Source organism: Erpetoichthys calabaricus, chromosome 15 (assembly GCF_900747795.2).
Source record: "Erpetoichthys calabaricus chromosome 15, fErpCal1.3, whole genome shotgun sequence".
Classification (NCBI taxonomy): Eukaryota; Metazoa; Chordata; class Cladistia; order Polypteriformes; family Polypteridae; genus Erpetoichthys; species Erpetoichthys calabaricus.
The window spans coordinates 4,031,957-4,053,571 of NC_041408.2; the positions used below are offsets into that span (position 1 = coordinate 4,031,957).

At 42.5% G+C, this 21,615-nt stretch overlaps 2 protein-coding genes across 2 annotated transcripts; both read right to left on the reverse strand.

Annotated features, from left to right (window-relative positions):
- Positions 1-1,208: 1,208 nt before the first annotated feature.
- Positions 1,209-6,130, reverse strand: LOC114666105 (thrombomodulin-like). Its single transcript, XM_028820841.2, has one exon. The coding sequence runs from the start codon at positions 4,614-4,616 to the stop codon at positions 3,579-3,581; it is 1,038 nt and encodes a 345-aa protein (XP_028676674.1). The 5' UTR covers positions 4,617-6,130; the 3' UTR covers positions 1,209-3,578.
- A 6,178-nt stretch (positions 6,131-12,308) lies between these two features.
- LOC114665689 (thrombomodulin-like) lies at positions 12,309-14,425 on the reverse strand. The gene has a single exon (XM_028820304.2). It carries the CDS (start codon positions 14,292-14,294, stop codon positions 12,762-12,764), a length of 1,533 nt encoding a protein of 510 aa, XP_028676137.1. The 5' UTR covers positions 14,295-14,425; the 3' UTR covers positions 12,309-12,761.
- Positions 14,426-21,615: the final 7,190 nt, after the last annotated feature.

The window sequence follows — 21,615 nt, forward strand, 5'->3', positions numbered from 1 at the left end:
AAGTGCGGTTAACTCTTAGACATTATGGACGAGCGAAGGCGCTGGCGGAGTCCAAAGAATTGCTGGGGTGCCAATCGGCTCACTCCATTTAATTTGGCAACGTAAATACTCAAGGTGCACACATAACATCAACAACTTGACAGCTTTGCGTGGGTCGGCTTCTCTAAATAGCTGAGCGCGATCGAGCGGGTCAGTCTTGAAATCAGGTCTAAAAAAAGACGCTACCATCCGGGAATGCCAGGGGTTTAGGGGACCCCGACCGGGAGGGACGAGGATCAGGGCCGGATTTATATGAAAAGAGGTCCTAGGCTATTCCACTTATGAGGCCCTTTCACCTTCCATTTTTAAGTTTGTAAATTACATGAGAGATAATAAAATTTTGCTAACAATTTGAATGTAGGCCCCTCTTGATCTTGAGGCCCTAGGCTGAAGCCTAGTTAGCCTATAGGAAAATCCGGCCCTAAGGAGGACACTTGCGCTTATTGGGCATCTTCTCTGGGCTGTGGTTGAGAAAATACTGACATCACTGTTAGAGACAGCGCCCCCTCCTGTCCCAGTGTGGTACTACATAGCTCTGATGAGCCGGGAAGTTCTCAAACAGCATATTCAGTCACGTGAAAAAGTAAGTACACCCCATGGAGACCACGGACGTTTTTAGTATTTTAAAACAAGCAAACATTAGATAGATAGAACTTCATTTGTACCCTTGGGAGGGGGTCTGGAATTTGGGTTTTACAGCAGCTCGTTAAATAAGAAATAGATAGAGGAACCCATCTGGGGTACAGAGTTCAGAAGACCTTTAGATGACAAACAGAATGTTAAGTTATATAGCGCCCTGATGTGTGGAGTACAAGTCCAAGGAGGTTCTGCTTGTTTTATAACGCACTGGTGAAGCCTCATCTGGAGTAATGGGTGCAGTTTTGGGCCCAACCAGACATAGCAGCACTAGAAAAGGTCCAGAGAAGAGCAACCAGGCTGAGTCCAGGGCTACAGGGGGTGAGTTATGAGGAAAGATGAAAAGAGCTGAGCCTTTACAGAAGATAAAGAGGACACCTGGCTGAAGTGTTTAAAATAATAATAATAATAATACATTTTATTTATACAAGGTGCCTTTCTGAGAACTCAAGGACACCAAACAAACAATAAATAAAAAGAAAAATAATTATAAACAACTTAAAACATCAGGAAAAGCAGAAGATATAAAAATTAAAACCAAACAAAGCCACTGTAATCAAAAAGAAAGAGACATTTTAAACAGATGCGTTTTAAGTTTACATTTGAAGGTTTGCTATTTCTAATCTCAGTAGGTATGAATTCCAGAGCTTGGGAGCAGAAGAGCTGAACGTTCCGCTCCCCATGGAGGTTAGACGGGCGAGAGGGACGGTCAGGTGGATGGAGGAAGAGGATCTAAGGTTACGGGAGGGAATGGCAACATGAAGAAGGTCAGACAGATATGGAGGGGTGAAGTTATGAATGGCCTTAAATGTTAATAGCAGAATTTTAAAATTAATTCAAAACTTAATCGGGAGCCAATGAAGCTGCTGCAAGACCGGAGTGATGTGGTGAATAGATGGAGTTCAACTAATGATGTGAGCTTCAGAATTATGAAGAGTATCAGTCCATTGGATGGAGACTGTGACTTTGAAAAGCACCCCAGACACGTGGAATAAGTGACCAAGTAGTGTGGTGGCCAGTAGGAGTTTAGGGATCTTCAAAACACGACTTGATGTTATCTTGGATTGGACTGGTGGGCTTTGTTGGGCTGAATGGTCTGTTATCCTCTAAATCTTTCTAATGTCCTAACTGCTCTCCTATAAATCCAGAGGGTCTCCCGCAGTCCCTGGTGGTTCATAGTGAATGCTCTCTGCAGTTGGTGAGTTTCTGGGTCTTTTGCTGTGGATTTTTGTTTTCCAACCTTCTGCTCTGTATTTTGATCTTGCTATTGGAATTTGTATTGAGACTTGCTGGATTTGGATCGCCTTTCTGTTGAAGGCAGTTCCATTTTGTCTTTGTGCTCCATGGAGCGCCTTTGTTATTGGAGAACATATTTTTTCTCTAAGAATAAACCTTTTTCTTTTATAAAGATTCGATGAGGTCCTTTTTGTGTCTAGTCAGGGTTTTTGACAGGATTTCCCCCCATGAGTGGGCATTTTTGGAAGTGCTTTTGGAATTCTTTGGGACTTCTAGTCCATGACAATAGAGAATGTGCCCAAATTATGTACAACGTAATTGAGTGAGACAAAAACACAAATAGAGCCCAAGTGCATCTGCCATCCACAGGCAGCCTTCCGTCTCAAGTCCTGTCTTTGAATGGAGTATTGAATCCGGCTGCATGACTGTCTCAAAATGGCTGCCCAGAGAGAGAGCTGTTTTCATTGTGGAGAAATTGCAAGAGAGATGGAGAGAGAGAAGAAAAAAGACCAGCTTTACCGTTCTTATCACAAATTCTGAACCAATGGGGCGGCGTAGTACCAAACGGACCAATCATAAACAGCCATACTTCCGACCAATTGGAACACACCTTCTCACACCTGCCATCCAGTCTAGCCAGTTCCTTTAGGTGGGGGGCTTATAGAATCCCCCTTTCCTGCCCCAGACCCCACTTGAAAAGCAGCACTGGCACTCCTAAAGCTCGAAGGGAAGGAAATCACTACGTCTTACTCAAAGAGAGCTGCTTCTTTCCTTTATTTGAATATTTCAAATACATGACACAACAGTTCTTGCTTGTACTCATCCCTCATGAAGTAAATCCTTACTTGTCTCAAGAGTGTCCCGAATCAGGGCAGCTCATGCTAATTCAGACTTTTACCAATAGAGGACGCTCTGGTTTAGTGTTCAAACCCTACCATCTTACAAAAACTATAACGTGTAAACTAGAATGGAAAACTGGAGACAAACCTGCTGGTTTCTACTGCCAGCCATCTTGATAGACCACAACAGCACAAACCTTGAGGTGATGCCATCCAACCACATTAACTGCAGCCTGACACACATAATGTGATATGCAGTCCTGCCTGGAAATGAAATTTGTTCAGACAGTTGATCCATCATTCCCAACATCCAATGCAGTGGTTTGTTCCCATCCTTGAAAAATGGCTGGTCTTCCATCCCCATCTTTTGGTCATTTTTTTGACAAGGGGCACCAATCCAAGGAACCGAACTACGCAGCATTTCCAGCAGGGAGCTCGCTGACAGAGACATCTCCTGAGTGGCCATGACATTTCTAACACTTGGATGTGCGGTAGTAGGAAGTAATCCATCACCATTTTCATGATTAGATGGTGTACAGGAAAAGCCTTCGGAGCTGAGGCTGTAGCCATCATCACAACAGCCGCCTGTGAGACCTCCATTGGTGTTGTAAGACCATAGCCTGCAGAAGGTTGATATGAAGACATGCTCTCTCTCTCGGTTTCAATTATAAATCCATCTGGGCAGGTGCACAAGTCCAGAGTGTGTGGATCGAGATCCGCAAGGCGTTTCTGGGAGTTGCACACGTTAATGAGACTCTGGACGACTTTCCTCGAACCTTTCAGAGCAGAAGCAGTTTGTCACACCTTATTAAATTAGGGCACTGGTGCTCACAAGGAGGAGACTTGCACTCGACTTGGGTCTTCACACTCGCCGTTGACCATCACATATCCCGGCGGGCATGTGCATCGGAAACTGCCCGGCGTGTTGACACACACCTGACCAGGTGTGCAGATCGATTGCACCAGGCACTCATCCTGGTCTCTACACCCCAATCCATCTTCATCTAGAAGATAACCTTCTCTGCACAAGCAGGTGTAGCTCTGCAGCCGGGAGACACACAGGTGCTCACAAGGATGGTTCCTGCATGGATCAGGTGTCTCACAAGTCACTTGGCTCCCCTCTAACTGTAGTCCTTCAGGGCACATGCACTTCGCTTCACTTCCCTCCATTTCACAAATGTGGCTGCATCCGTCGTTTTCATGTTGGCTGTCGCAGGGACTTGTTTTCCATCCATTGGTGTCACAGTACAATTTGTATCCGGTGGGTGACATGATTGCTATCGTCCCAGGTGGCAGTTGAGCCGTGTCCATCATCTGAAAACCTAAAAGTGTGTGGCAGGTAAGAGAGAATCCCTCCATTTCAGGGGCTCGGCAGGTTTCATTAAAGTTGTACTCACAGAGAAACCCATCAGCCACCTCCAGACATGAACTTTCTTCCCATAGCTGATCTTTGGAGATAGAGACACATTGGTGACCACATTCACTTGAGTCCTGTGTTCTCCACTGCGAGAAGTCCGTAGCTTCTTCTCCAGTTACCCACTGGTATCCACGTAGTGCTTTGGAAGGGTCACCACAGCATCCAGCGGGCAGCTCAAGTCCAATCCAGAAGCGACCCTGCAGGTTCTCCATTAGGATTGAAATGATGTCGCTATGCACAGTCGATTGCACTGTCATCAGGTGGCCCCCTCGATGGCTGCAAGTGGTATTTGCTGTGTGAAAATCAGCAGCTCCCTGGTGTATCATATAGCATGTATTACGAGAACACAAGACCACTTCGGGCCACTGATCATCATCTTGAGAAATGGAAGAAGAAAAGAAGAAAACAAAGACAATTCTGGTTGCATACCTCATATTGTCACAATCCATGACATGTAAACAAAGCCTTTGGTCACTTTGTTCAAAGTCAAATACGTCTGCTGGCACATCAAGAGAGGGAGAGTGAGAACTAATGAAGTCATCTCCCCTGAAACGTGGCCGGCTGAACACCACACCCAGAGGACTGTGTGCTGCAGATTAGCAAGGGAGTCACCACACAACTTCTATTACTGCATTTGACTTTAGGAATTAACATGGAAAAGCTCACTTAAGGAATTCATTTCAAGAACACTTGCCATACAATTTTCAGATTTCAATCAAAGTGAAGTCTGAACAGAAGTGATGTTGGACAAAGATCTTCAAAAGTTGGGTTTGGAGGGTTACTGGCAGGGGCTTCTTTTCAGCCACCAACTTTGAAATGCGACCCTGCTAAATGTGATCATACGCACACTGAAGTGTCACGTACTACCATCTGCAGGAGAAGATGTCAAGCCACCGTCAGAAGTATTGGCACTGTTCACTTTGAGGGGGGTTCTGTCACACACTTTATGATCTCTCCATCATAGATAGATAGCGTAGTTGGCAGGATTAGATTAGATAGATAGATAGCGTAGTTGGCAGGATTAGATTAGATAGATAGATAGCGTAGTTGGCAGGATTAGATAGATAGATAGATAGATAGATAGATAGATAGATAGATAGATAGATAGATAGATAGATAGATAGATAGATAGATAGATAGATAGATAGATAGATAGATAGATAGATAGATAGATAGATAGATAGATAGATAGATAGATAGATAGATAGAAGTAATGCTTTGTTTATGGGTCCCTTTCAAGTACAAAAGCTGCCCCCACCCCCAGCTGCATTTTTAATGAAAAGTTATCACACAAGAAGCACAAATTCCAACAAATTTATCAAATGACAACTAAGGGTTCTCATGACATCAGGGGTGAGGGTCTGATTTTAGGACCTGCGTAGATCAATGGACTGGCTGTCCTGAGTGTTCCTTTTTGTCAAGTTTAACCCAGCTGACAGATTCTGCTCCATGCTCTCTGCCTTTAAGGAATTTAGATCAGGACTCTTTGCCAAGGCATCTGACAAGAAATGAAATGCAGACTCACTTCAAAGATTGCCTTTCTTCTGGCCCAAATGTTAATGCCTATAAAAGACCTGATGCTTCAGCTGCAGACGCGCCTTCCATTAAAGCAGACTAGGCGGCGTCAGCAGTCCCTGGTTTAGTAAGTGGATGCCAATAGGACTTTCTAAATCGAAATGTGGTGTAATGTAGTAAAAGGATTGGAGACATGAATGCCTTCACTGACACACAGTTTGAGACAAAAGAGAAAGTGAATCTGTGATCTTTGTGAAGGGGAATAGGGTCATCATACGGCCATTATAGGGTCATAAATGTCACATACACAGGAAAGAGCAAGTCTCACTTACATGGGCTTATTAAAATGCAACATGTTACAAGTCTCCAGCACCATGGCAATGACAGATATAGCTAGATATGAAAGGCACTATATGATAGATAGATAGATAGATAGATAGATAGATAGATAGATAGATAGATAGATAGATAGATAGATAGATAGATAGATAGATAGATAGATAGATAGATAGATAGATAGATAGATAGATAGATAGATAGGCAATGTACTGTATAAATGATAAAGACTGATTTTCTCACATTACTGAGAGTACAGATGTGGAGTGCACTTTATACTGACCATCTGTCTCTTCATTTATTTGTTGATGTTTATATTTTTAAACATGAGAGCAATGACCTCGCGTCAGGCATCATGTGACTACCGTTCATATAAATCTTCCCGTGTGTAAAGAGAGCTAACAGCCAGTCCCCTCAGACAGCTGCCTTTGATGAGTGTCACAGGTCATTTGCGCAGTTTGTTTTAGGTCTTTTCGTCGGAATGTGTGTGCCGTTATGTTCCAGCATTGGTGTGTATCAGAGCTCCCCCTGGTGGTGGCTCCTGGTAATACACAATTGCAATCCTCATCACAGGTTTATAAGCAGAGTCTCCCAGGGCTTTTTGTTTTCTGCCTGCCCTTTATGAAAGTGAAAAAGAAAAAAAACTTGCATACAATGAAGATCTATTAAGATATGGTCATATATCATATGTATCAAAGGACACAATTAAAAAATATCTCAGCATCAATATCAAATAACAAAAAAACACCGAATGCAGCTCTGCACATGATTATTAATACTTGTCATTTTAATCCATGGAGAAAGTGCTAGATTGCTTTGAATGTAAGTAATGGACATGATGACTCGTGACAATGATGATGACTACCCCAAAATAACAAGAGCTGGATGCGCCCTTAAATGGAGTCCAAAATGAAAATGTGGGTCCCTTAAAGGGCTCAGCCTTGAAACTCCATGGTGGAACTGAAAAGCTGAGACTGCACAGGAGCAAAAGTGCAGAGAGAAACCTGCAGGGTTTAAAGGCCTACGCCGATAACATGGAAATGGGCTACAAAATTTCATAAACTTCAAAAATAAATATTTCTAGATAGGAAAAAAAAATCACATTGAGAAAATCACGGAAAACAGGAAAAAATGTGATTATCCTTGAGTTTGCTTTAAACATTTTAACAACACGTTAAATTAACCCGACACAAACAATTCGGTGAACTTTAAAGATTTAGTTGCATCAAATCCATTTGTGAAAGTGGAATTTCTCTAACACAAACTGTTTTTACAAGATATCAGATTCTGTAAAAAAAAGACTTTTTGGAAACCACTGTTAATTTAAATAAAATAAGTGATGGTTGTTTTATTGCGCAAGTATCGCTCATGCTCAGAATATTATCTGAAGAATATAAAAGCTGAAAACTCCTCATTCTTAAAGTTAGTGTAGATGGAAACAGCCCAAAATCAAGCCTCTGCTAAAAAATTTTGCTTTCATTAAGTATTTTTTTCTCTATTCTCATTCCTTCAAAATTGGCAGAAATGTATATTTAGAACAGGGGCGTCGAACTCCGGGCCTGGAGGGCCGCAGTGGCTGCAGGTTTTCATTCTCACCCTCTTCCTAATCAGTGACCGGTTTTCAGTGCTAATTAACTCCTTTTCCCTTCATTTTAATAGCCCTGTTTTTAAAGATTCGGTTCTCTGAATTGATTCGTTTCTTCATTAAATGGCAGCCAAACAGAAATGAGATGTGAAACGAGCCGACAGATGACCAGCTAAACTGGGATTTCAAACTCCAACCAACTTCACTCCAACCAGTTTCTTAATGAGAAGCCAATTCTTTGTGTTAATTAAACTCGTTATTTAATTCCATGGCTTGTTGCTGCTCTCATTCTGCCACAGCAGGCGTTTACAAAACTGTTGATCTTTCGTTTTCTTCTAACAAAAACTTTACCAAGACCTTCACCTTTCTTTATTTTCAAATATTGTGTAATGGGTGAAGGTGAACTGGTCATGTGGCGGCTTGTTTTGTGTCTCATTATTGTTTGACTGCTAAATAAAGAAAAAGAAACAACTAAGGGGGTCTGAGACAAGTTAATTAAAAATAAGGCAAATTAGCAGCAAAAACTGGTCACCAATGAAGAAGATGGTTAAAATGAAAACCTGTAGTCACTGCGGCCCACCAGGACTGGAGTTCGACACCTGTGATTTAGAAGGTTAGAAAGACGCTTTTTTCATTGTTCAAATGTTTTTTGCAAAAATATTCAAGGCGTGATTGATTTATCCATTGTCATGACCAGGTGACTGGCCTCAAGCACACGCGTCAGTGGATGAGAGCTCATCAGAGGTAAGCAGTACCACCCCGAGACAAGAGGGGGCGCTGAGGCTAACAATACTGAGAAGACGCCCAGCGAGGATGCCCACGTGACCCCTCCCCTTCTGGTCAGAGTGCTATAATGCCCGGGCATCCCCCCTGGGAAGGAGGCGTCGTATTTGTCTGCAGGACAGAGCTCCCCTCCAAGAGTGCGCCCCTCAATGGAGCTGCTAAAAAGACAATCCAGGGTGCCCCAACATTTCTTTTTGGACTCAGTCCGTGCTTTGCCTTTCCACACAGGTAAGAAAATGGGAAAAGAATACACAGCCTTCCTTTCTTAAAGGAAAAAATAAATAAATCATAAAATTTCCATAAATTACAAAGGTGGAAATACAAAGGGAATACAAATGTGGAAAACTACGAGGAACAAATTGAGGAACTTCTCTCTTCCTACATAGTACTTGGGCCCAATACGTCTGTAGATCTCCATTTTCCTGACTCTCGTTCCCCCTGAGAACATGGGAGCGGCCCCTCATGGGCATGGAGAGAGGCTGCACCAGGACATCGCCGTTGTGGAACGTGGAGCGAGAGTCGATGTCAGCAGACATCTGTTGGCCATTTCACTGTGAAACACCTAGAGAGGATCATGAGGTGCAGAAATCTACCAAGTGACTGCTTTTTGTAACTAAGAATTTGGTGTTTCATTTATAATTACATACATTTATTATGTGTTTAATTTATACATTTTTCAGACTCCTTGATCCATGTTCAATCCTGCCTATGCTGTGCAGGGTTTGCAGCACAAGGCAGGAACAGTGGCTGGTCAGGGCGCCAGTCCATCACAGGGTGGACACTCTCACACACTAGCATACGCCAGGGCAAATGATAATTAATTTTAAAAATTACATATTACGCTATTTTTTTCCCTCTTAAATAGTGTTTTTTTTCCATTTTCTATCCTTAATTTTCCTCAAAGCTGGATGTGAGAGAGTATATTTGTTACCAGACATGGATTCAGCATATTAAAATCTATTTAAAAAAAAATACAATTTTTGAGAGGAGTGGGACATTTCATTCTCGCAGTCATGGAGGTTTGCTACTATTAATTTTTGCACATCAGTGCCATCTACTGGGAGATGAGGGGCAGTGCGCCACCTAACTTGTATGCAGAGTAGCCACCAATAAGACCTGGAGAGTCAGGTAGAGTTATCTGGACGGAGCAGAATCTGCACGATGTGATCTTTTATAATCGGTCAGTACACTGGATCGGTGGTCCTCATGTGCTATGTCCAACACCCCCCAACACACCGGGACTGATTTTTCTAAGACCAGCTTATTTACAACTAGCAAAATACCCGCGCTTCACAGCGGAGAAGTAGTGTGTTAAAGAGGTTATGTAAACATAAATATACATATACATATATATACATATCTACATATACACATATCAACATATATATATATATATATATATATATATATATATATATATATATACACATACATATACACACATACATACACACACACATATATATTTTATATACTGTATATATATATATATATATATATATATATATACACACACATGCAGACACATATATATACATATACATATTTACATATCTACATATATACATACATACATATATATATACATACTGTACATATCTACACATATTATATTATATATATATATATATATATATATATTATATATGAGAGAGAGAGACAAATCCCTGCGCTTCGCAGCGGCGAAGTACTGCTTTTAAATTTTTATTAAGAAGAAAAGGAAACCTTTTTAAATTGAGGGAAAATATACCAATAGCAATTTGTTAAGGATCTGTTTTTTTGTGAAGCTGCCTTTACACAGACTCTCCGCTGTTTTATAAACGAACGCCATACAAGGCCGTCCTTTCTCCTTGCTTAGCGGTTCTGTATTCTTTTATTGTTCGTTTATTATGATTGTTATAGTTATTGTGTAGCTATTTGAGACTCACTTTTCTGTTCAGGTACCCATTTCCTTTATGTAGTCCGCGGATTCTCTGCTATTTTTTGTTCGTTTATTACGAATATAGTTATTTATTGATTCCCTTCTTTAGCTGACTGCCTGCTCATATAAGGCGCTCTAAGTCTCGTTTATACCTCGTGTCTTCTCATTAAACTTGTATGTCGCGAATATGGTATTGCAAACAGCAGCGGGAGCATTTCTATAAATTTAATTTAAACTTACGGTTTACACCATGTTTTGTTTCTGCAGTAGCTGCACTTATGAATATGCTTGTATGCGTCACTCGCTCGCTTCTTATTATTTCGCTGCCTTCTCAATTGTGTAATGAATGTTTTCTTCAGCGCTCTTTGTGGCTCTTCCTTGTTTTGTACGTACTGCATTCACAGTCAGTTCACGTGATTATGTAGGAGGCGTGATGACGCGATACGCAACTCCACCTCCCACGGCCAGCGAGCTCCATTCCATTACAGTATATGGACAAAAAAGAGGTTCCAGTTATGACCGTTACATGTAGAATTTCGAAATCAAACCTGCCTAACTTTTGTAAGTAAGCTGTAAGGAATGAGCCTGCCAAATGTCAGCCTTTTACCTACACGGGAAGATGGAGAGTTAGTGATGAGTGAGTGAATGAGTCAGTCAGTGAGGGCTTTGCCTGTTATTAGTATAGATCAGTGAAACATTTTAAATCCACTGTTTCAGTTACTGACCTTTTTTACTTTTATTTTGCATTTAGAAAGGTGCAGTAGTCTTAGGTTTGTTGTCTTGTTGTCTTGCTGGAAATCCAATTTTCTTTGAACTTTCTTGCAGACTCCATCAAGGTTTTCCTCCAGGATTTCTCCACATCTTGCTGCCTTCATGTTTCCCCCACAAACCTTCCAGGGCTTTCTGCAGAGAAACTGTCCCCAAGTGCTGAGGAGAGATAGGGAACATATACCAGGCAAAGGAAGAGAAGATCAAATTCCAAAGCCGGGTCCAAGAAAAAGAAGAAGGGGAAAAAAAATTTAGAAAATTCTTCTTCCAAAAAATTAAAGAGAGGGGAAGGAAAGAACATATAAAAGAACTCAATCAAGACGACATTCTTCTTCTTCCTCTTCCTCCGTGTTTCGTAGGTCATAACGCAATACTTCCAGGGACTTTTTACGCCCAAAGGAAACATCAATGCACAAAAGTGACCCAATAATTTGCAATTTCGAGAGAGAATTGGACAAGGAAACCAAAGAGAAATGGGACAATCAATAAGTCTACAGGAAATCGAAGAAGCCCTGAAAAAGTGACAGAAAAATAAAACCCCAGGACTCGATGGATTGCCAACCGAATTTTACATCACATTCTGGGATACAATTAAGTATGGATTACTGGAAATCCTCCAAGAAGTAGTGGAAGGGAAAGACACCCCACAGACTTGAAAAGATGGGCTCATCACACTCATCCCCCAAAAAAGAATTTGAATAAAATTCAGAATTGGCACCCAATCCCTTTGCTCTGCCAAGACTACAATATTATGGTGTGGGGTCATCGCAAATAAGATAAAAGAAGGGATTGAAACTCTGATAAATCCTGTCTAGAAATAAACAACAACATTGACTTGAGATTCTCAGTATTTAAGAAATCTGACAAGGACTCGTGCATCTGACTTCCCTTCTAGCCTCAATTTGATCTTTGAAAATGACTCCACCTTGAATTGTTTTGTTATTAAAATGTAGGCAGCTAACTTTGGAGTTAAACATTTACATAGTAGAAAGAAAGAAAGAAAGAAAGAAAGATCTATATATACACACATACATCTACATACATACCCATATGTGTGTGTGTGTATGTGTGTGTGTGTGTGTATATCCATCCATCCATTTTCCAACCCGCTGAATCTGAAAACAGGTTCACGGGGGTCTGCTGGAGACACAGGGCACAAGGCAGGAACCAGTCCCGGGCAGGGTGCCAACCCACCGCAGGACACACACAAACACGCCCACACACCAAGCACACACTAGGGCCAATTTGGAATCACCAATCCACCTAACCTGCATGACTTTGGAAGGAAACCGGAGCGCCCGGAGGAAACCCACGCAGACACGGGGAGAACATGCAAACTCCACGCAGGGAGGACCTGGGAAGTGAACCCGGGTCTCCTAACTGCGAGGCAGCAGTGCTACCTCTGCGCCACTCGCATATAAATATAAATAAATCAAATCTCTAGAAACATAGGAGCAGATTCTCCGTCAGAAACGTACGTTTCAAAGTGGCATCGTTTTCAAAGAAAACACTGGAGCCCGCTGGCGCCCGCAGACGCATTCCCCTGGCGTGTCACGTATATGCCTTTAAGTCGTTTGTAATAAACGAGTATTTCCTGACGTATTTCTCGGTGGTGACTTGCTGAAGCCCGTAGTCCCTGTCCAAACCGGCGATCTTACAATCCGTTGCCATGTCGCACTTAGCCCGCTATCTGAACTCCCGGTGCACAACGCAGAACCCCAAGATGACAGTGACGAGGACACCAATGACGATCCCAAGGAGTGCCCCGGCTGATATCACCGACTCCTCAGTGACGGTGATGTTAGTAGTCGGAGTCACCGAGTCTTCGGTGAACGGAGTGATGCTTGTTAATCCGGAGCCATCTTCTGTGTCTGGTACTTCTGTGCATGTATAGTTGTCAGCTTCTAGTTTGTATCCATCTTCACAGTAACAGGTGTAACTTCCAAATGAATTCTTACACAGCTGCTGACAAAACATTCCAAGGTCGCATTCATCAATGTCAATGCAGACGTTAGTGTCCTCCTCCATATGGAGTATGTATCCTTCTGGACATTCACATACGTCCCTGTTTTTCGGATCACACATCACTTCACACGTCTCTTCTTCACAGACGCTGTAACATGTCGTTTTATCATATTCATTTAGACGAAACCCTTCAGAGAAGGAACACTCAAACCCCCCATGCGTATTCGTGCAGTGGTGTTCACACGGGGCGGACTCGCACTCGTCTGTGTCTTCACACTCACCGTCGACCATTTCAAACCCAGATGGGCAGACACAGGTGAAGCTACCCGGCGTGTTGACGCAGAGCTGGTCGGCTTTGCAGGCTCGCTCCTGTTTGCATTCATCCACGTCCACGCATGTCGAGCCATCCTGGTCCAAGTCGTAGCCCCCTCGGCACAGGCAGCTGTAACTGTCCTTTTGAGGGACACACACGTGCGCACAGTTGTGGCTCCTGCATGGATCGGACGCCTCACATGTCACTTGGTTCTCCTCTAACTGTAGTCCTTCAGGGCAGATGCACTTCCCATTACCCCCCTCCATGTCACACGTGTGGCTGCATCCGCCGTTTTCATGTTGGCAGTCCCAGGGACCAGGCTTCCACTCATTAATGTCACAGTACAATTTGTATCCAGCTGGTGACATGATTGCTACTGTTCCAGGTGGCACGTGAGCTGTGTCGGTCGCCTGAAAACCTAAAGGTGTGTGGTAGGTAAACGAGAATCCCTCCATCTCAGGGGCCTGGCAGGTTTCATTAAAGTTGTACTCACAGAGAAACCCATCAGCCGCCTCCAGACATGAACTTTCTTCCCATAGCTGATCTTTGGAGACGGAGACACACCGCCGACCACATTCTGACGAGTTCTGCGCTCTCCATTCCGTGAAGTCCGTAGTTTCCTCTCCGGTTACCCACCGGTACCCATGTAGTTCTTTTGAGGGGTCGCTACAGCGTCCAGCGGGCAGCTCAAGTCCAATCCAGAAGCGACCCTGCAGGTTGTCCTTTAGGATTGAAATGATGTCTCTCTGCACCGTCGATCGGACTGTCATCAGGTGGCCCCCTTTAGCGCCGCACACGCCGCTCGCCGTGTCGAAGTCTGCCGCCCCCTGGCGTATCGTGTAGCAGTCACTGAGGATACACAAGCCTGCTGTGGACGACTCGCTGTCAACTCCTGAAACTTGAAAGGAAAGCAACAAGAACAGGACTCTTCTAAAATCCATGATGCATGTGGAAGGAGATCTCTGAGGAAGACAGGAATAGTTCAATCAATCAGTCTTTATTCAGGCACCGGTGAGTACACAGGATTCATGCATTGCAAGGCAGAAGAGCAAAGTTCCCCGTTTTAAATGGCTTTTAATATCTTTCCTCCCTCCCCTTCCCCTTCCTTATCAAGAAGCACATTATGTTTATCTAAGCAATTCATCTTACATTGCGTGAATCGGCTAACCGTTTCTATTTTGTGTATATTGCAGATGGGACTGTAAAGAAGGAAAAATCATCTTTCCTGTGTCTAACGGAGGAGTTCCATAAAAAGAAATTGTCCTTGGTCAGCTTACTGCACCCTGCCTTATGAGAGACGCCTGTATGAATAGCCTGCCATTACGGCAAAACAGCCTTGTTAGTTTTCTTATCCCTTAGTAACTGGCAAGCAGTTAATCTTTTTTTTCTTTCACACACGCAAAGTAAGCCTTTTGTGGCTCTGTTTTAAATTGGAGGCCAGTAAGTCACACAAAGAAAGTGCAAGTGAGGGCACCTTGTTGAAAAGCTGCGGGCCGATCACCAAACCCGAATGTCTGGATGCTGCCGATTAGAAAGGGAGTCCCGTTAATATTTTTCTTTTTAATGATCTTTCAATGTTCTGCATAGCCTGGAAAAGCTGTCCGAACGAATTCATTCCACAGGCACTCACCAGACACTCTAATAGGAATATCCAGCCATCCATCCATTTTCCAACCCGCTGAATCCGAACACAGGGTCACGGGGGTCTGCTGGAGCCAATCCCAGACAACACAGGGCACCAGGCAGGAACCAATCCCGGGCAGGGTGCCAACCCACCGCAGGACCTAATAGGAATATCCTTTTGATTATCTGTATATAGAGACCCTGGAGAGGTGGAGATATGTTCTAGAGAGGAGAGGAATGACGGTCAGTAGGACCACCAGGACAGAATACATGTGTGTGAATGAGAGGGAGGTCAGTGGAATGGTGAGGATGCAAGCAGTAGAGTTGGTGAAGGTGGATGAGTTGAAATACTTGGGATCAACAGTACAGAGTAACGGGGATTGTGGAGGAGAGGTGAAGAAGAGAGTGCAGGCAGGGTGGAGTGGGTGGAGAAGAGTGTCAGGAGTGATTTGTGACAGACGGGCATCAGCAAGAGTGACAGTGAAGGTCAACAGGACGGTACTGAGACCAGCTATGTTTTATGGGCTGGAAACAGTGGCACAGGAGACAGAGCTGGAGGTGACAGAGTTAAAGATGCTAAGATTTGCATTGGGTGTGATGAGGATGGACAGGATTAGAAATGAGGACATTAGAGGGTCAGCTCAGGTGGGACGGTTGGGAGACAAAGTCAGAGAGGCGAGATTGCGTTGGTTTGGACATGTGCAGAGGAGAGATGAGGGGTATATTGGGAGAAGGGTGCTAAGGATAGAGCTGCCAGGGAAAAGGAGAAGAGGAAGGTCTAAGAGAAGGTTTTGGATGTGGTGAGAGAAGACATGCAGGTGATGGGTGTAACAGAGCGAGATGACGAGGACAGGAAGATATGGAAAAAGATGATCCGCTGTGGCAACCCCTAACGGGAGCAGCCGAAAAAAGAAGAAGCGCCATTTGTCTTTGATGGACGTGTGAAAAGTCTGCATATCATCAGCTCCTATTCTAAACATTATCAATAGTTTATTATTGCATGGCACAGTATCTGATGCACTAAGTGTCAGTCATTAAACCATTACTTAAAAAGTCAGACCTAGACCCACACATACTTAATAATTATAGACCCATTTCAAATGTAATCTTTCTCTCTAAAATACTAGAAAAAGTAGTCGCCAATCCGCTTCAGTCACAGCTTACGCATTACAGTTTATTTGAGAAATTCCAGTCTGGTTTCTGCACTGGTCATAGAACAGAAACGGCACTAACGTGGGTTGTAAATGACATTCTGATATCCTCTGTTGAAGGAAACTTAACTGTAATTATGTTGTTAGACTTAAGTGCACATTTGACACCATTGACTGTTCTATTTTACTGCACAGGCTAGAAAATGATGTTGGGCTTACAGGCACCGTGCTCACTTGGTTTAGTTCTTATTTATCAAATCAATTCCAATAGGTACCAAAATGTGCTGACAGGACTCCATCATTATACACAGAAGTTCAATATGGTGTCCCGCAGGGCTCAGTACTGGGACCTTTACTGTTTTCACTTTACATGCTTCCACTGGGATCTCTCATTAGGAAACATAATGTTAATTTTCACTCGTATGCAGATGACACCCAGTTATACCTTTTCTTTTAGATCAAATGAAGTTTCTCCAATGTTGTCTTTAATTAGTTAGTGAATTAAAGGAGTGGATGGATGAGAACTACTTGTCTTTAAATACAGATAAAACAGATGTTAATTGTTGGAGGGAATGACACTGATCACAACAATATTTGGTCATCATTTAACTCAGTTGGAATCCCTGTTAATTTTACTGAATCAGCTCTCAATCTAGGAGTTATCTTAGGCTGTAGCATGTCATTTAAAGCACACATTACAAAGTTGTCCAAATCTTGTTTCTTCCATCTTAAAAATGTTGGGAAATTAAGGCACTTTCTTAATAAACAGGAGTCTGAGAAAATAATTCCTGCATTTATCTCTAGTAGGATTGACTACTGCAATGTGGTGTTCACTGGATGTTCAAACTGTTCTCTATACAGCCTCCAGTTAATCCAAAATGCGGCTGTAAGAATTATTACAAGAGCAAGACAATATGAACACATAACTCCAGTTCTTAAATCCTTACATTGGCTCCCGGTTAAGTTTAGGGCAGATTTCAAAATCCTCCTTTTAACATAGAAAGCCTTAAATGGCGGAGATCCGGCTTACTTGTCTGATCTTATCATGACTTACAAACCTGAGCGCACATTAACGTCTCAAGATGCCGGTCTGCTTATGATTCCAAGAATTAATAAAATAACATTGGGAGGTCGAGCTTTTAGTTACAGGGCCCCTAAACTGTGGAGTGGTCTGCCTGCTACTATAAGAGATGCCCCTTCGGTCTCAGCTTTTAAGTCCTGGCTGAAGACTCACTACCTCAGTTTAGCACACCCTGACTAGAGCTGCTGATTAACTGTACAGACTGCATCTCTGTTGTTAGTCATTAGCACTAAAACATAAGTAACATGATAGTTAGAATTGGATACTAACCCTCACCTATTCCATTTATCTTCTCGGTACTCAAATGTGCCACTTGGTGCCATGGCCCAATTGCCAAGTTGTTTTGCCTGCCTAAGGTAAAGTCATCCCTGATGGAGGATCGCAGGAATCTTCGGGTGGAGGGGTCCTTTTATTGGATTGGCTGGCCCAGAACTGTCTTAGCTGTGGGATGGCCAATTGGGGGAGGCAGCTTGATGGCTGAGGTCTCCAGGAGTCTAAACAAATCCTAATCATATTATGGAATATCATCCATCCATCCATTATCCAACCCGCTATATCCTGACTACAAGGTCACGGGGGTCTGCTGGAGCCAATCCCAGCCAACACAGGGTGCAAGGCAGGGAACAAACCCCGGGCAGGGCGCCAACTCATCGCAGGGCACACACACACACCCACACACCAAGCACACACTAGGGACAATTTAGGATCACCAATGCACCTAACCTGCATGTCTTTGGACTGTGGGAGGAAACCAGAATGTGATATCATCTTCTGTTAAATTCTGCTCCGTACTTGTAATATTTTCATTTTTATGCTGTGTTGAGGATTAGTTGTGTTCTGGGGGGTATTTTTCGTACGTGGATTACTCGTTTAGCCGGATGTAATTGTTGATGATTTGGCCTGATCCTGGATCTGTTGGCTTTTCGAAACTCTTGCTGGATGTGTTGTCATAGCAACACATCCAAATCCTCAAAGCTGCTCGGAGCAGGTTTGTTCGATGTAAACAAGGATTAGCTCACACACTTAATCAGTGTCCATGCGTGGAATTCGCTCAGTCATGGCTTTGCCGTTCATGAATGAGCGACCAATTGATATCGGTGCGCAAATTATAAGAAGAGAATTTCATATAGAGAGGGTTTTGCGCGATTGGAAAGATCCTTTATTGCTCCGGGAGGAAATTCTTTTCGAAAGATACCGCTTTAGCCGAGGAGGAATATTGTACTTCAAAGATTTACTAGCACCTTATATTCGAAGTCAAACTCAGTGAAGTCGGGCTCTCACAACCACACAGACAGTAAGCATTGCTTTGAGGTTTTTTGCAAGCGACACTTTTTTATATACTGTAGGCGATGCAGAACATTTATCTAAAAGTGCAGTTTGTCAGACAATTCGTAAAGTCTGGTTCTGAAATATTTCCTTCGGGTTTTCATAGTGTTTCCTGGACACCTGCATGTGCAGACAATAAAAGAGGCGTTTCATGCCATTGCAGGTAGGTAATACACAGGCTAAAACACCCACAGTTCCATGAAGAATCTCACAATCAGCCTAACATTCTCATTACCCAGGATATCCAAATGTGATTCGGGCACATGGGACTGATCAGAGTGGAGTTTGATCAAACTTTATTTGGAAAATGTACCTCACCTCCTGATGAATAATCAGACACAGTGTCTTCATCAAATATTTGACCTTTGTCAATATCTCGTTGGTCAGACACAGGTTCAAGGGATATGACATTCCCTGCAACTGACTCAAAAAAAAAAAAAGAGGGCTATATGGAATATACCTATGGCACACATGGAGGACAAATATATCCAATGACCATCCTTTACTTGAAATGAAGTGACCACTGCATTCTGCCACTGGTTCTGAGGAGGAGCTTCCCCCTGGAATACCCTCAGAAACAGGGCGATGGGCATTTTGCTGGAGAGCCAACTCTTCTGCAGGGGTTACGTCTGGACCGTGTGGACCTCCACCTGTTTTTTGCTTGTCTGCCTTCTTATTAGCTTTAAAAATTAGTGTTTTTTATATTATATATGATTATTTATGTCAACAATTCTTTAAATAGTTATATATACCAATATTTACCAGTTTGAAGTATGTTCTTGTACTTCACTTTAACCTGTTCCCATGTTCTCCTTGTGCTCATGTTTGATCTGGAATTATGACATATTAAATAATAATTAATCTGACACATAGGAAATGAAACGCTGAATTCAGTAAGTACAATGCACACTACTTAGCGTTTAATTTGTCGGCCACTTTTTGCCAGCCGTCTTTTCTGGTTTGGGCTGCTATTGCAGTGTTACCCCTTGTGCATATTAAATCTTGAAATTTTGCATGTCCTTTGAATGAAAGGTCTTGCGCCGCTTGTGTGGAAAAAAAAATGCGCCCGTTCTTTTGTCATTTTGTTACAGCCTATTAAAGACTTGCTGATCATGTTTTCTAGACTCAATATATATGGGCTTTTCAGTCAGTGCAAATGCGCGCATTCATCTCGGATGATTAGATCCAGCTCGTTTTTGATAATGTGCTTAGCATCAGACCACAGAACTGACTTCAGAGTCTCCTATGTGCCTCCTGCTGAGATGTCCTGTGTGGTTGTTCCTCTTTGCCATTCTCCTATAAAGCTGTCACTGATGACACAATAGTTGTCTACACAGTTTCTCCAGTCTTATCCATTGTAGCTTGTGACTTCTTTAGAGTTCTCAAAGGTTTCTAGGTGGCCTCCCTCACTCTTCTTCTGGACAGCCTTTTCTAGGAGATTTCCAGCCATGCGGCAGTCTTTCCATTTCTCCATGATTGATGTAAGTGGATATTCATCGACTTGGTGATTTTCTTCTCCCCATCTCCTAACTTGTGGTTTTCATGGAGTTGCTTGGAGTGTTCTTGTGTCTTCACTGTGTAGGTTAGACCACCATACTGACTGAACACAGCTCAAGTTGGACCTTTCAGATGCAATCAAAGTGAAACCCCAGACAGATGACCTCCACTGAACTAATGATGGGACTTCTAAAGCTAAATGACTGCACCAAGTATGTTGTGTTAACTTCACTTAAAAAATCTATGGTATCGTTATGCTGCCATGATGGGAGATTGCAGATGTATTCAACTCCAATGACACCTTCAATTCAGCGTATTAAACCATGAGGAGCACAGGGGAAATGGCGGAAAGGAGTCTAGAAATAAATAGAATAGAAATAAAAGTTTTTGGAAGCTAAACATGAAACTGCTGGAGGACAATAAAATCAGGGCAGAATATGAAAACAAGTATAAATAATGGGTAACGTTAAAGGATTTTTATAAACAAACCAGTGAATGGTGGGACCTCATCAAGGAGAGAAGACAAGAACCTTCTTCTAAAGGATAGGCATAGAAATGAAAAGAAAACAAAACTCTTCATCATCTATGGTCTCGAGAGCAAAGGCATTATAATGGAGGAAGAAATACAACAGACAAACACAGAGATAGGAAACATATACCAGGCAAAAGAAGAGAAGATCAAATTCCAAAGCCGGGTCCAAGAAAAAGAAGACGAAGGGGGAAAAAATGCACAACATTCTTCTTCCAAAAATACTAAAGAGAGGGGAAGGAAAGAACATATAAAAGAACTCATCGATCAAGACGACATTCTGCAAAACACGGAGGAAGAGGAAGAAGACGGTCATAACGCAATACTTCCAGGGACTTTTTACGCCCGAAGGAGACATCAATGCACATCAATGACCCAATACTTTGCAATTTCGAGAGAGAATTGGACAATGAAACCAAAGAGAAATGGGACAATCAAAAACTGTACAGGAAATTGAAGAAGCCCTGACAGAGCGCCAGAAAAGTAAAACCCCAGGACTCGATGGATTGCCGACCGAATTTTACATCACATTCTGGGATACAATTAAATATGGATTACTGGAAATCCTCCAAGAAGTAGTGGAATGGAAAGACAACCCGCAGAGTTGAAAAAAGAATTTGAATAAAATTCAGAATTGTCGCCCAATCCGTTTGCTCTGCCAGGACTACAAAATTATGGAGTAAGGTCATCGCAAAAAAGATAAAGAAGGGATTGAAACTCTGATAAATCCTGTGTAGAAATAAACAACAACGTTGACTTGAGACTCTCAGTATTTATGAAATCTGACAAGGACTCGTGTATCTGACTTCCCTTCTAGCTTGGCCTCAATCTGAACTTTGAAAATGACTCCACCTTGAATTTGTTTGTTATAAAAATGTAGGCAGCTAACTTTGGAGTTAAACATTTACATAGTAGAAAGAAAGAAAGAAAGAAAGAAAGAAAGAAAGAAAGAAAGAAAGAAAGAAAGAAAGAAAGAAAGAAAGAAAGAAAGAAAGAAAGAAAGAAAGAAAGAAAGAAAGAAAGAAAGAAAGATACAAGTCCCAGTTCAAAGACGT

Excerpts from the sequence above, each read along its gene's own strand:
- LOC114665689 (XM_028820304.2), bottom strand. The coding sequence starts at position 14,294 with ATGGATTTTAGAAGAGTCCTGTTCTTGTTGCTTTCCTTTCAAGTTTCA.
- LOC114666105 (XM_028820841.2), bottom strand. The coding sequence starts at position 4,616 with ATGGATTGTGACAATATGAGGTATGCAACCAGAATTGTCTTTGTTTTC.